The sequence below is a fragment of the Ambystoma mexicanum genome, chromosome 7q (assembly GCF_040938575.1).
Source record: "Ambystoma mexicanum isolate Mex_15411 chromosome 7q, UKY_AmexF1_1, whole genome shotgun sequence".
Taxonomy (NCBI): domain Eukaryota; kingdom Metazoa; phylum Chordata; class Amphibia; order Caudata; family Ambystomatidae; genus Ambystoma; species Ambystoma mexicanum.
The window spans coordinates 750,697,753-750,711,643 of record NC_090941.1 but is presented as its reverse complement, the minus strand read 5'-3'; the positions used below and the strand labels follow the sequence as shown (position 1 = coordinate 750,711,643).

Below are 13,891 nucleotides of genomic sequence, written 5' to 3'. Positions count from 1 at the left end.
GAAACAAAAAGAGCAACATATACCGGACTGACAGATGGTTACAGTATTTACTATTAAGACATAATAATATTTAAGAAAACAGAGCAAAATAATATATAGCAAAGGAGGATATATCATACTACTCCAATAGTATCCAATCATCCTCTGGCAACTATCTATGGAACAAACAACTTAGGGGAAGACACTGTTGCGCATGACTGGTTGACTGCAAACACCAACTTGCTCCAGCAAATGTTCCCCAGGCATTTCTAATACACTGTAAACTATAAAAAAAATAATGACAGCTAAAACATCAACTTCTCTTCTACATCGAATGTATCAGAATCTGGCACAGTGAAAGGAGAGATTCAAACACATTTGAAAAACATTCCTCCTCTAGTAAATCCGGCCCAGTCTCTCAAGGCTGGTACGTCTCTTCTCATACAAGCGGAGAACACAAAAAGCAACTTCAAAAACCGTAACATCGCGTCTCTTCTCGTCAAAACATGCAATTCACTACACAGATGAAAACGTGTTTCATTGAGGCTGCTAGCACCAAGGCTTTCATGCTCATTATCTCGCAAAATAACAGTCTAGGACTTCTGCCCTCACGCTGGCCATTTGATTCGATACTAGATTAACATAGGTGATAACCTTTTGAGACATCCCTGGGGTACATCAGGTTACACCCCATTAGAATGAAACAAAGGCTGCCACAGACCCGTAAAGCCCACAGCCATTGGTCAATAAAACACAATGCCTTGGGCCTCCCTAACCCTTAAGGATTCTTGTTCTCTCAGGGGCACACCCAGTAGTTGTGTTCCAAATGGGTACTCGTCGGTAAACAAGGTCAGGCAAAAGCAAAAACACTTAGGAAAGGACTTGTGTGCAAAATATAACTTTGTGCCACAGCTACATTTTATATGATCAGTATTGTTTTGCTATTGGTGGTCAATGATAAGAAAGACAAAAAATTACTGGAGTCTGTGTGTAAAAGAAACATACCTCTTTACACAAAGTACCTAGGCACAATGGATTCTGAAGGTGATAATCAAAAGACTAAGAATGGAGAGCGTGGCCAGCAGCGCAATGGAGCAGACGTGAGCTCGATCAGCTTCGTGGCCGCTGCAAATATCCTGCCTTTTATAGCCCGATTCCTGAGAGTTCTACACACTTCTGATACCTGCATCGATAGCCGACGCACTGGGGCACCATTGGATGCAAAATCCAAGAAAAACCGAAGCCCCAAGAGTGAACCCGAGGCGAGTGAAGAGCGAAGCGGAGAGGGCTCCCGTGCTCGCAAGATGGCCCTCTGCCGGCGCGTAGTGCAGTTCGGGGCCTGTCGGGCTGCTGGGAGCGACAGCACTGCAAGCAGACTTGACGGAAAACGCCAGACCATCTCTGCCCCCATAGTAGCAGCGGGGACGGGGTAGAGAGCTGGCCCACGAGGAGTCAACCCTGTGAGGGATCGGAGGCCCTGCGATTCGACTGCCGGGCCGGGAAGAATCCCTTACCGTGAAATCCAGCGAGCCTGGTGAGGGCCCCCAAGCACTAGCCCGAACCCAAACACCAGTAAACCCGAGGCGGAAGCCCCTCTCCGAGCCACACCTGCGGGAGACTTCGGATGAAGAACTCGTCTGACCAGGACTGCCGCGGCACACGCTGAACCACCCGATCCAAAGCCCGCCTCGGGTCCACCCGGGTGCACACTCCCGCGAAACCCGCAGCCACTGGGACTAAATACCACCACAAAACCGGCGAACCTACCTCTCTCCAAGGATGGGCAAAGACTAATTGAAAAAGGCCTCTACGCAAAGCAAGATGGACCAATTTGCAGTGGCACAGGCCCAGGCCTCGCAGACCTACACACCACAGGCGCCCCCCCCTCCCCTGAGGACGAGACAGCCCTCTCCCTGAGGGACGTGATGGCCGCTAAATCGTCTGAAAATGTTAGAGGCCCGTGTGAATGAGGGGGAAGGAAGATCGCACCGCAATAATGTACGCATCCTCGGCCTCCCGGAGGGGGAGGAAGGGCCCAGCATGGAGCTCTTCTTGGAACAATGGTTGGTGGACATCTATGCGCCTCACCCCTTCTCTAAATTCTTCTCGGTGGAGAGAGCTCACAGAATGCCATCGAGCAGGCCTATACCAGGCGCACCGCCCAGAATGATCATAGCCAGATTCCTTAATTATCGGGACAGAGATGTACTCCTTCAAATGGCTCGCTCCAAAGGTACAATCACCCATAATGGCTCCCGAATCGCCTTTTTCCCTGATTACACCCGGGAGGTGCAGAGGGCGAGACAGTCGTTTGAACCGCTGAAGCGGCAACTATTCCACATGAAAGTAAGATACAGACTGCTGTTTCCGGCCAAACTTAAGATCCACCACAAGGGAACCACAGTTCATTTCACGGATCCGAAGGAGGCTTGGAGATGGGCAGAGGCGCACATTGAAGGGGACTGGACGGCAAGACCGACGGATCGGGAAGGAGACCCCAGCCTGGGACGGGTCGTCCCCCTCCCGGGGGGCACCCGGATGCCCAGGAACTAGCAATCCTGGAACAGGCGGCAAAACCCGCCAACTAAGGCACGGGAAACCAACTAGCACCAAGATGCGACGGAATACCGAACCGAAGAGAGGCCAACGTCACACGTGAACCCTAAGAACCACGGAATGTTCAAAGGCGGTAGGAGCAGCGGACCCAAGGGGACCCCTATTGCTCGCCTGCCAGCCAGGATCCCAAGTTTAAGCGGACACTCTAGTTTCGAGTGTCAACGATGTTCGGGCGACAGGTACTTTGTGTTGGGGTGGAGTCTAGGGAGGTGGGATGGCCGAGTTTATGTTGTTCTTGTTTCAGTATTAATACAAGTTTATTACGCATTCACGAGATTAACGAATCACACCACCCAACACACCCGTCACATAACTCCATGAAACAACCCATAATGTCTGCAAACCTAGTACTGTACACAATAAATGGCGACCACACTGACCCATGCACCAACCCCTGAGCGCCCCAAATCTCTCAAACTAATTACATGGAACGTGAACGGGTTGGGGTCTGGAACTAAGCGACGCCTTGTTCTGCAATTCTTGAACAGACACTCCCCCGACGTCGCCCTGATAAATGAGACACACTTAGCCGGGACCAGCTGCACTTTCTTTCGCAGAGCCAACTACCGACTGGCCCTACATGCGGGATACACAATGGGATCCAGAGGGACCCTTATCCTGATACACAAACGCGTCCCGTTCACATCGCTAACAGTTGAACAAGACCCTCGGGGTCGTTATGTGGTGGTCATAGGAACACTGGGACAAGAAACACTGGCCATCGCGTCAGTGTACTCCCCGCCAGGACTGGGAGAGGACCTCCTGGATGAGTTGGTCATCCTTATGGCAAAACACCAACCTGCTACATGGATTTTGCGGGGCGATTTTAACGATGTCATGTGCAATGTTAGGGATCGCACTCACATCAGGGACCGCAACCCAAACACTCCCACCAAATTAGCTAAATTTGCGTCGGCCTTGGGCCTTCGGGATTTGTGGCAGCATCTCCACCCTGTAGACGAGGCCTACTCGTTCCACTCGGGAGCACACGGGTCCATGCTCAGACTGTACTACCTCTTCCTCCCAGGCACTGATATACATAGGGCGACCGCTGCAGACCTACTCTCCCGAGGCATCTCAGACCACTCACCCCTCATGGCGGTACTGCACATACAAAGCGAAACCCCACCCAGATCATGGAGGCTGAATAGCTACTATCTGGGCTCCCCTGATCTTGTCGACCTCACGGAAGTAACTAATGAATATTTTGAAATTAATACCTCTGCGGTCGATGACCCAGTCACGATATGGGAAGCATACAAAACGGTACTGAGGGGGCTGGGGGGAGTGATCTCCTGGGTAGCAAATAAGAAGAGGGAGCGACTTCGGATGTTGCTGGAGGCAGAAACTGATGTGGGCGATTGGGAAGCCAAATTTGTTCGCGACCCAAGCCCAGAGACTCTCAGATCCCTTAAGGGTGCTAGAGAACATCTTCAACATATCGAACTAGACAACGCCAGACAAGCCCACCAAGACTCCAGGGCAAGGGTCTATGACACGGGGACAAAGCTGGGAAAATGCTGGCCTGGCTCGAGAGAAGAGACGAGGGTCAACGCCACGTTAGAGAGATTATAACCCCGCAGAATGGGAAATGCCACTCAGACAGGGATATAGCACAGGCTTTCGCTGACTTATATGCTACTCTGTACGGCGCCCCAGTGTCCCCTCTGGATCCCTCCCTGCTAGACAACATCACCCTACCATTCCTATCAGAACAACAGAGGGCACAACTGGACTCGGCTCTCACCAAAGTGGAGATTGCTGAGGCTGTAGCCCAATTGCAGTCAGGGAAAATGCCGGGCCCCAACGTGTTCCCGGTCGAGACCTGGAAGAAACTGGGTGGGGAGAAACTGGCACCATACCTTCACAAAATGTTCCTCGGGGCCCGCGACCAGGGCGCTCTCCCGCCAGATCTGCATAAAGCCACGATCGTCGTTATTCCCAAACCGGGTAAACCACCCGAGCAATGTGCCTCCTATAGGCCTATCTCATTACTCAATAGCGAAACTAAAATCCTCGCCAAAATCCTAGCCAACCGGTTGCAAGCAGTAATTACCTCCCTGGTCCACCCGGACCAATGCGGGTTTATGCCACATAAATCAACAAGTATGAACTTGCGGCGTCTCCACCTACTGCTGGAAAGGGCCCCTATCATAGGCAAACCGCTTGCACTACTTGCCATAGATTTTGAGAAGGCGTTTGACTCGGTTCGTTGGGTCAGCCTCTGGGAAACTATGCGAAGAATGGGATTCGGGGACAACTTCCTGGGATGGGAACAACACATATCCACAAGCAGAGGTGAAGGTAAACTGGTGGACCTCTGAGCTTTTCCCCCTGGGCAAAGGCACACAGCAGGGATGCTCCTTGTCCCCCCCTTCTCTTCGCCCTTGCCCTTGCAATAGAGACACTCGCCCTGTGGCTCCACCAGAGCAAGGATTGGTTGGGATTCAGGTGGCCAGAGGGGCACGAAGACAGGGCGTCTTTGTACGCGGATGATCTCTTGGTATACTTGGGTGACCCGATACGAACCTGCCCCATAGTAACGCAAATGCTCATCTGATACGGTGAATTCAGTGGGCTGAGAATTAACTGGGACACATCTATCCTTTTCCTGGTAAAGGGCGGTACACAGGCCATCCCCCAGGAATGCCCATACAAGGTGGAACCAAGCGGCTTCCAGTATCTTGGGATTTGGATATCGGAGGACCTGACGCGCTACGCAGCCAGAACCTCCAGCCGATCATGGACCATTTTAAAGACGATGTCCGCCACTGGAGGCTTCTCCCCCCGACACTAATGGGTAGAGCCACCCTCTTTAAGATGATTACCCTGCCCAGATTTATCTATGTACTACATAACGCACCACTGGAGATTCAAGACACCGAATTTGACCGCCTTGACTCCCTCCTTAGAGAACTCATATGGGGAGGGGGGCAGCCTCGTATTGCACTGGCTAGACTCCAGAGATCGGTTTGGGAGGGGGGTATCGGCGTGCCCCGTCTCCAAGCTTACTACTGGGCCTCCCAGCTGGCAGTGGTTAACGACCTACTACACAGGGACAGGGAACTCCCGCACATAAGGGCAGAAATTGCAGCCATCCACGACACTGACCCATTACACCTGCTCTACCAGCCCCTCCACAGATCCTCACCCCAAACAATAGCACCACATGTCTCAAGGGTCTGGAGACGGGCCCACGCCTTTGTGGGATAGAAAGACAAGATCACCACTGCACAACCCCTGTGGCACAATAGTAACCTGGCCGAATTGGGGAAACTCAGTCCATGGCCCAAATGGGAGGAGGCTGGAATCACAAAGATCGGGGATGTCCTGATAGATGGGGAAATCGCCTCCTTTGCAGTACTGCAGCAGAAATTCCAGCTCCCAACAACCGAACGCTATCACCATACTCCACTGACTCACGCCCTACGGACATACATCCAGTTGGACCCCGCTATTCCCGAGTATACACACATAGAGCGAAATATACTTCCAACACATATCCCTATTAAAGTCACTTCTATATTATACAATGCCATGTCCTCCTTTGCTACTCCGGAACTTCGTCTTAAATCCAAATGGGAGGAAGATGTGGGAGCCATAGACCCGGAAGACTGGATCCAGATACTAATGCATCCCAGGGCGATTGCTCTCTCCTCCAGACTCCGCCTGGTCCAACTAAAAATCCTCCACAGAATATACTACCCAAGAACTATGATGCATGGCTGGAAACGAGCCCCAAACCCGAACTGCCTCCGATGTGGGGGAGAGGTTGGAACATTCATGCACATCCTCTGAGAATGTGCGCGAATCCAGACTTTCTGGGGGAAATGCTGCAATGAACTATCTCGGGTGCTAGGCCGCAATATAACACTGGACCCGAAGGTGTTGTTGTTGGGCACTCCCGACGAGAACACTACTAATAAATGGGAAGGGCTGCTCCTATCCACGGCCACAGGATTGATGAAGCGGAACATGGCACAAAAATGGGGTGCCCCAGAGTCCCCAACATTGGATCAATGGACAGACGATATGGACACACTTACAATGTTAGAGCACAGAGTTTATAAAGCAAGAGGCTGCCCTACCAAAGCTTCTAAGATATGGGGCAAATGGGTGGAGAGGGAATTCCAGTAATTTCATGATGCCCTAAAACACAAGACTAAATTGTAGATGGAATGGGCGACAAGTGGAGACCAATTGACTCTTACCATGCCTTCACTTACTGATTTGTACGTTTTGGTTTTGATTTTGTTTTTCTTTTGGTTTTTGTTGATTGTATTGTTGTTTAAATCCATTAAATGCAATATAAAAAATAAAAAGACTAACAATGGCAAATTTCTTATGGCCACACATTTTTCTGCTCCCTAGAAACCACAATATGGTTTGTTATTTTAAGTGCCTGGTCATTAGGAGGTAGGAAGGAGGCAGGGATGACAATGTTTTAATACAGCATTATGCAGCAGGTTTCACATTCATATATATTAGAAGTTCATTACCACTGAATCCATCAAAACACTAACATCCGATGAAAATGCTACACTTGCAGAAATAAACAAAAGAACAAACCTCTTTGATGAGCAGAAAATGCTGCCGAATTTTGCATACTCCTAAAACACAGAAAAAAAAAAACATGAGGCAATTGAACAATGATAATCATCAGGTCATAAACAAAGTAAATTAATGATAAACACTAAGCCTATCTAAATAACAAGGAACATCTCTTAAGGAAAGATTACTGGCAGTGCTGAGAATATTCTTTTGGGTGAGGGAACCAACAGAAAACTAGATCCAGGTGGATAGGGAACAAATCAAGGTTCCATCGTGCGCAAAATGTCTGAAGGGGGAGTACAAGTGAGAAGTGAGGTGATATGTAAAAGTGAGGAGGGAAAAAGAACTAACATTTGCAATATATGGGTCAGTCATTGAAATTCTCGAAGTTCAGACAATATTCAAGGTAAAGATTAAAAAAGGGATTGTGTCAAAGTTATGAGAACAGAAGTGCCTCGCAGTTCTGGGTCAGCTTATCGCTCCCAAGAGATCAAGTCTGAAGAAATGCCAGATGACAGTCTATTTCGTCCCAGTCATTCGTGGGTGGACTGGAATGCCGTTATTCTAGCCAATTACAAAAAGGTTCCTCTCCATCCTTCTGCTTGCCCTTCCATGACTGTTCTTACACTTTCTATTCTCCTCCTGGTCTTTCACGGCTCCTCAGCAACCTTGCCCGATTTCTTACCCTTCTTGCTTCCTTCCTCCTCTCGTTTCTTGCTCCTCCTCCCCCTTTCCACCGCATTCCTCTCCCTACTCCCCCCCAGCATCTGCCTCCAATTTCCCCACATACCATCTGTCTGCCACTACGTTATACCCCTCCCCAAGTCGTATTTCTGCCCCTCCGTTATACCTCTTCCCAATTAGTTTTTTTTTAAAAAAAATGTTCATGGGATCAGCAGCCAATCAGAAAGGTCATATTTTGAAATGTGGGTAAATCACGAATATCCGCAGATCCTCACGCAGTAAAAGAAACTGATAATTAATCAAACAAATCATTGTTTTTACATGTCAAAAAATATGATCAGTGAATTTAACAGCAAATATATACCCAAGTAAAAAATGCTTGACACTTTTAGCTTTAATTTATTTTTGTCTAGAAAAAACGGAATTTCACCAAGTTTGAAAAAGCACACTTTGGGCAAGGCAAACTCGAAATGTTTTGGTGAAAATCTGGGCAGTGTTTTTTTTTTATGTAGCGGAGAGAACAATTCCCTAATGAAAAATAGATGGGAAATTCCGCATTTGGGCATCCCATAGAACTTGCCACAAATATTAAAAGGTAAATGTATATTTTTTGCCACGTTACATTCAGATCTGACAAACGGCATCAAAGTTCTAATCATGTAGAATTACAGGCTATGTAAATGTTGCTACGGAGTGGTTGGACCAGAGTATTGCAAGTAGTTTACTTCCAAAGTAAATGCAGGCGTAGGCAGAGGGTGTTCCCATATTACTACATCCGCAGGTACCCATGTTGCCCTTCTGTACTTACACCCTCATACTGATTGTTTTTCGTGCATGTTAAAACCTGAGATAAATTGTAACGTCTTATAACAGGAGGGCATTATCAATTCTCTAACCCAACATCTGAAAGCAATCTATTTGGAGGTTAGAACTTTTAGTTTCCACCTCCAGCCTAGGGCCCACTGACTTCAACCAGGATTGGTATCTCACCACGACCCAGCTGTTCATGCCTCAAAACCAGACATTCACAGAATCCAAGGAGGCCCACTTGATGTTTTCAGAGGCCATAACCCCTTCTTGGAATACATCTTCTGCCTCATGCTGATTCTTTTGCGGAAGGAACCCGGACAGCAAGTACACACCTTGTCCCACAAATCGGTCTCTCAGCAGGCAAGCATGGCCAATGTTAGACGCCCTTACTGCCAGGATACCGACTTGATGGCACTACTCCCTCTTGTGTCCATTTTACGGGACTCCTTCAGGGGGCAGAGTAAAGCAAATCCGAGGCGATGCCGACTTGTGCCTCAATATCGCCACTATTTAATTGGGCCAAACCTGGAATCTAAAGCACACAGACGAGTTCCGGGAACTGCACTGTTTGTCCAGCGGACTAGTGGCATTGATGCTGGAGCCTTGAAACTTGTGGGTCCAGCTTCCAAACCTTCAGCATAAGGGGGACTAGCAGTGCAGACTTGCAGGACCTGTTCCATTTGATTGTTAGGGCGACGTCTTCCTCCACTTGTGCCTACCGAATGTCTAGTTGGGGGATGACTGCCCTAGGCCTTTCGACGGCCCTGGCACCTTATTCAGGAATTATGACAAGCTATAAGGAATCTCGACAAGCACAGTCAATGATAGGACCCTGATCACTGTCAGCATCTAGGACATACGCATGTCTTTGGTCCATGGCTGACAAATGAAGTCCCTCAATGTTGGGCTTCAAACCCCAGGAGTCCCTAAATCCCAGGTTTACCCACTAGCGATTGGGAACACCTATTAAAACCATCTCCCTCTAAGATTTTCTAGAGGTCGCCTATCCAAACCCTCCCAAGTTTGGCAATGTGGCTTAATGGAATAAAGGCAGCCAATCTCAGATGCTATGGGTGTCTCACCTTAAGTCGCTATCTTTCAATCCTCTCCCTAATCTTACTACATTCATTTCTCCCACAGTCTCTTCCTCTAGTGTCTTCTCTGGTCTCTCTTCTTCCACTCTGTGTGTGGTGCGAATGCTAACTTTCCTGCTTGATTTTCTCTGATTTACTGCTCCCGGCTAGTGGTCTCTGGAAATTAAAAGAGGCAATGTCCACTTTCAGAAGTAGGAGGCAAGGCTGGAGACAAGAATCTGTAAACAAAGACAATTGCACGAAGTTGGGGCAGGGCAAGAAGCGGGACCTGCATGAATGAGTCTACCCTTTGGGCTCGCTCTGGATAGCAAACCCTCATTAAACAAGGAGTTCCCGTACTCTTTTGACAAGGCCAGGCCTACTCCCTCCAGTCTGACTTGTGCCACCTTGCCCTGCCTCTTTCCAACCGCACATGCCCTGCCCCTCCACCCTCACATGCCCTTGCGCATGTACCCTGCCCCTCAGCCTTGCCCTGCATCTCTGCTCCTGCCTTGCCCTGCCCTGCCTCTCCCCACCAGTCAATCTCTCCAGTCTTCACACACTTACTCTCATCCTCCCCGCTTTCTCCCCTCTTCACCTTTCTCCTGCTCCTCCTCCTCTCCCTTCTACCCCTCCCGACACCCCTTTCCTCACTTCCCTCCTACATCTCTCCCCTACCTCTCCTCTCTTCTACACCACCCTTTCTCATCCCTCTCCCCTTCCTACGCCTCCCTGCCTTCTCCCTACATTCCATCCCCTCCCCTCCCGACATGTATTGTCTAGGTCTGCCCATATTAGCCACACATTTTAACAGTGAACAGGCCTTTCTGCTGAAAAGCACAGCGCAAAGAAAACATTGAATTTGCTGAAATGCGAAGCGCGGTGTAAACTATTTAAAATACAGGCCTTCTGCAGAGTGAAAGGTAGACACTTGAAATACAGGACTTCGTGCTATAATACACAGTACGAGGTGAATACTTGAAATACAGGCTTTCGTGTATATAATGTAGGGATGTAACGGTATAACGTTAAAGATACCGTGAACCACTTAATTGAACAATAATAACCGTCACATTGTTTATACCGTTCAGTGTGCTTTTCAACCTGATTTGGAAAGGCTGCAGTAAGCAATTGCTACGCAGTCTTGGTTTTGCCCTGTTGGATGTGCCGTCTGCCAAGTAGTTTCAGTTGGAGTAGTTTTTAATGCCATTCCATAAACCACACGTGCCTTACACAAAATCAGTATGTTAGCAATAGGAAGAATAGATACAGTGCCAAGAAGGAAAAGGGTTTACTTTGGGGTGGCGGCTTTGTGGTTTATATATTTATAATGGATAATGTTCTCTAAACATATGGCAATGGGGGATTTCGCTGGTTCTATCATTGAATTTACATATAATAAGTCACACTGCGAAATTCACTCATCTCTGTGGGTATTCCCTGCTGCCATACCAATGGGTAACATGTCAGTGATTACTGAACACCTTTTGGCCTGCAAGTAAACTAAAGGCTGTAACGTGTGTGTGTGTGTACGTGTGTGTGTGTGTGTGTGTACGTGTGTGTACACATGTGTACGTGTGTGTGTGTACACGTGTGTGTATGCGTGTGTGTGTGTGCGCGTGCGTGCGTACACACTACCATCACCCTCCATTGATCTGTGGCATGCAGGTTATCAAGATGGCAACATGTTCATCTTCACCAGTAGCCAGTGGGGGAGCAAAAAGCCTAAATGACCACTTAAGAAAAGCTATTCAGTTTGGTTTGCCAGTTGCAGCAGGCCTCCAACCCACCCACTCCTCTCCACATGTGTGTTAGTGTTTGGTGGAAGCAAGGCATTTCAGTGGAAAGTATGTTGAAAAGCCCAATTCTGGCCCTGGGTGCCTGGTTTTGTTTGTGATGATACATCTGTCAATTTATGACCTTTTAGAAAATATTTGTTAAGATTAGTTAACTCCACCTGCTATACCGCGATAACCATGATATACCATTATTTGGCAAGAAGGTTATCGTACCGTCATAAAACGAATACCGTGACACCCCTAATATAATGCACTGTGAATCCAGATATACACACATTTATGTAGTGAAATACAAACCACGAGATTTACTTTTCCATGTTGCAAAGAAGTACATTAGTTTAAAAATATATATATAAAAGTCCAGGCTGTGAGCCCATGTCCTTGAGTCTGGAACAGCTCCTGCCGATTGTGTAACCGATGTCCGTTAAACGCTATGCAGACTCACTCCGGAAAGAAAGCCAATATTCTCGCCAAACATTAAACAAAGGTAAAGGCAAATACTGAACTACAGATTGAAATCCTTCTGTAGTTTGATTTAGTAGTTTTAATCTGGGTATCATAGTTCACTGATACTGAAGCCATTGAAGGATAGAGGACTTTGTCCTTGGCTGGTCGTCTTGGCAATAGAGCAATAAAGTTAGCTAAAAGTTAAATATACATTTTTTGGCGAAATATCCAATTGTCCATGAAGGACAGACCCACGTCGTACGCCATGCTGTGAACGTGAAAGTGCTGTGATCTAAAATACAAAAGTTGTTAAAACCCCTAGTTATCGCTGATGGACAAGACCTTGTCCTGGGCCACTCTTGTGAGACAGACATGGTATCAAAAGATGACACAGACAACTGGAATATAGTGTGAAAACCTTTATTTTACTGCTCAGGATGGTGCAACGCCCAACTTGTTCCATCTCTAACGTGGGAATGTTCCTTATCTAAAAGAAAACTAAGGGAAAGTCCAAGTCTTGTCAGTCCAAAGCAAAATACTATGTGTCACAACCTATGCTTGTCCTCACTTCTATACAATAACAATGTGTAGGGAATGTCCATATCTTAATAAACTAAATAGTGTTCAAAAGTAAAACTCATCATCATTGGAGCTCTTCTATAGCTCCCTTCCCCAAGTTCAGGACACTCAGGTCCACAACGTTCCACAGGCTTATCAGGATTCACTTGCCAAAAGTACACAGTACTTTAGTTCACAAATTTCCTTGGGCCTATCCAGGTTCCCTTTCCCAAACTCCGCGCCCTCTGGTTCACACTCTTCAATGGGTTTCTCAGGCAACCCCTGCCCATGTTCAAACTCCTTTGATTTCAAACCAATGTTCCAACTTGACAGGGTCCTCTTTTCAAACAACTTGCTCCTGTAGGGGTTCCCTTCCCCATATTCAATGACTCCTCTTGGTTTATTACATTTCAACTTGCCACACAGTTTACTTATTCAATGAGTCTCCCTGGTTGTGGCACAGTGGTCAGACCGCACAGTCCACCCATCACAGGTGCCCTAGGCGTTAGCTGTGCCCTCTTGTTAAAGATCATTAGCAAAAATAAGATTCTGCTTTAACATTCAATTTCTTTATAAATTACTGTCTCTTCATATTTTCTTTACTGTGGTTCTCCTCTGGGTCGCTCCCCTGCCTGGAAACATTCCGGTTATACTTTCTTTGCGGACCTCCTGGATCACTCCCGCCTGGTGGCCACCCCAATGCTTAATAATCCTTTATAGTTTTTCTTGGGTATTTTGCTCAGACTTCATCTCTTCACATAGCTCCCCTTTTCTTGCAATGCCTTTTTGCTCACACTTCACTTCATACAGCTCCCCTTTTCTAAAGGTCTTCTTTCTTGACACAGAGGCCGTTTTCTTTAAAGTGCATTTCATATGGAGACTTTCTAAAAAACGTCCCTTCCCTGCCACTCCAATACAATGTATACTTTAAAACTAGAAAGAATAGAAGTTCTTCCTCTAGCACTCGCAATCAAAGTCACACAGGGGTTTTGAGCGTCTCACACTCACCGGCTCCCCTTTGAAAACTTTCCTTTCTATGGCGCTTGCCAAAAACTTCGTGAAATACCTCTAGCGGTTCTCCCTCTACTCCTCAGGCACTCAGTGCACCATGAGGGCGAGCACTCTTGGTGGGTGGAAGAATGGGCCCTGAGCTGGCCCCCTCCCTCTGCCTCGCCCCCAATGATCTACAGTTCCCAAGCCACACCTGCCAGGAGCCTTCCTAGTCCCCAGGATGTAGGCGCATTCCAGGCTGCAGCACTGCACACAACTGCCCCCCCCCCCCTCAGAGTCTCGCCTACTTTCAGCTTCTCTTCTGGCTTCATGACCACATCTGCTTCAGTCACTCACAGAATTACTACTGCTGTTGCTGCTTTC

The 13,891-nt window shown here is 47.7% G+C and overlaps 1 protein-coding gene across 2 annotated transcripts in view; it reads right to left on the bottom strand.

Annotated features, from left to right (window-relative positions):
• The window catches only part of NPAT (nuclear protein, coactivator of histone transcription), a 1,036,854-nt gene that overhangs the window by 813,217 nt on the left and 209,746 nt on the right, over nucleotides 1–13,891 (bottom strand). For both annotated transcript variants that reach the window (XM_069640444.1, XM_069640445.1), the window contains exon 5: nucleotides 7,165–7,205. In XM_069640444.1, coding sequence (XP_069496545.1) covers nucleotides 7,165–7,205 — 41 coding nt within the window. The remainder of the gene's footprint in view (nucleotides 1–7,164; nucleotides 7,206–13,891) is intronic.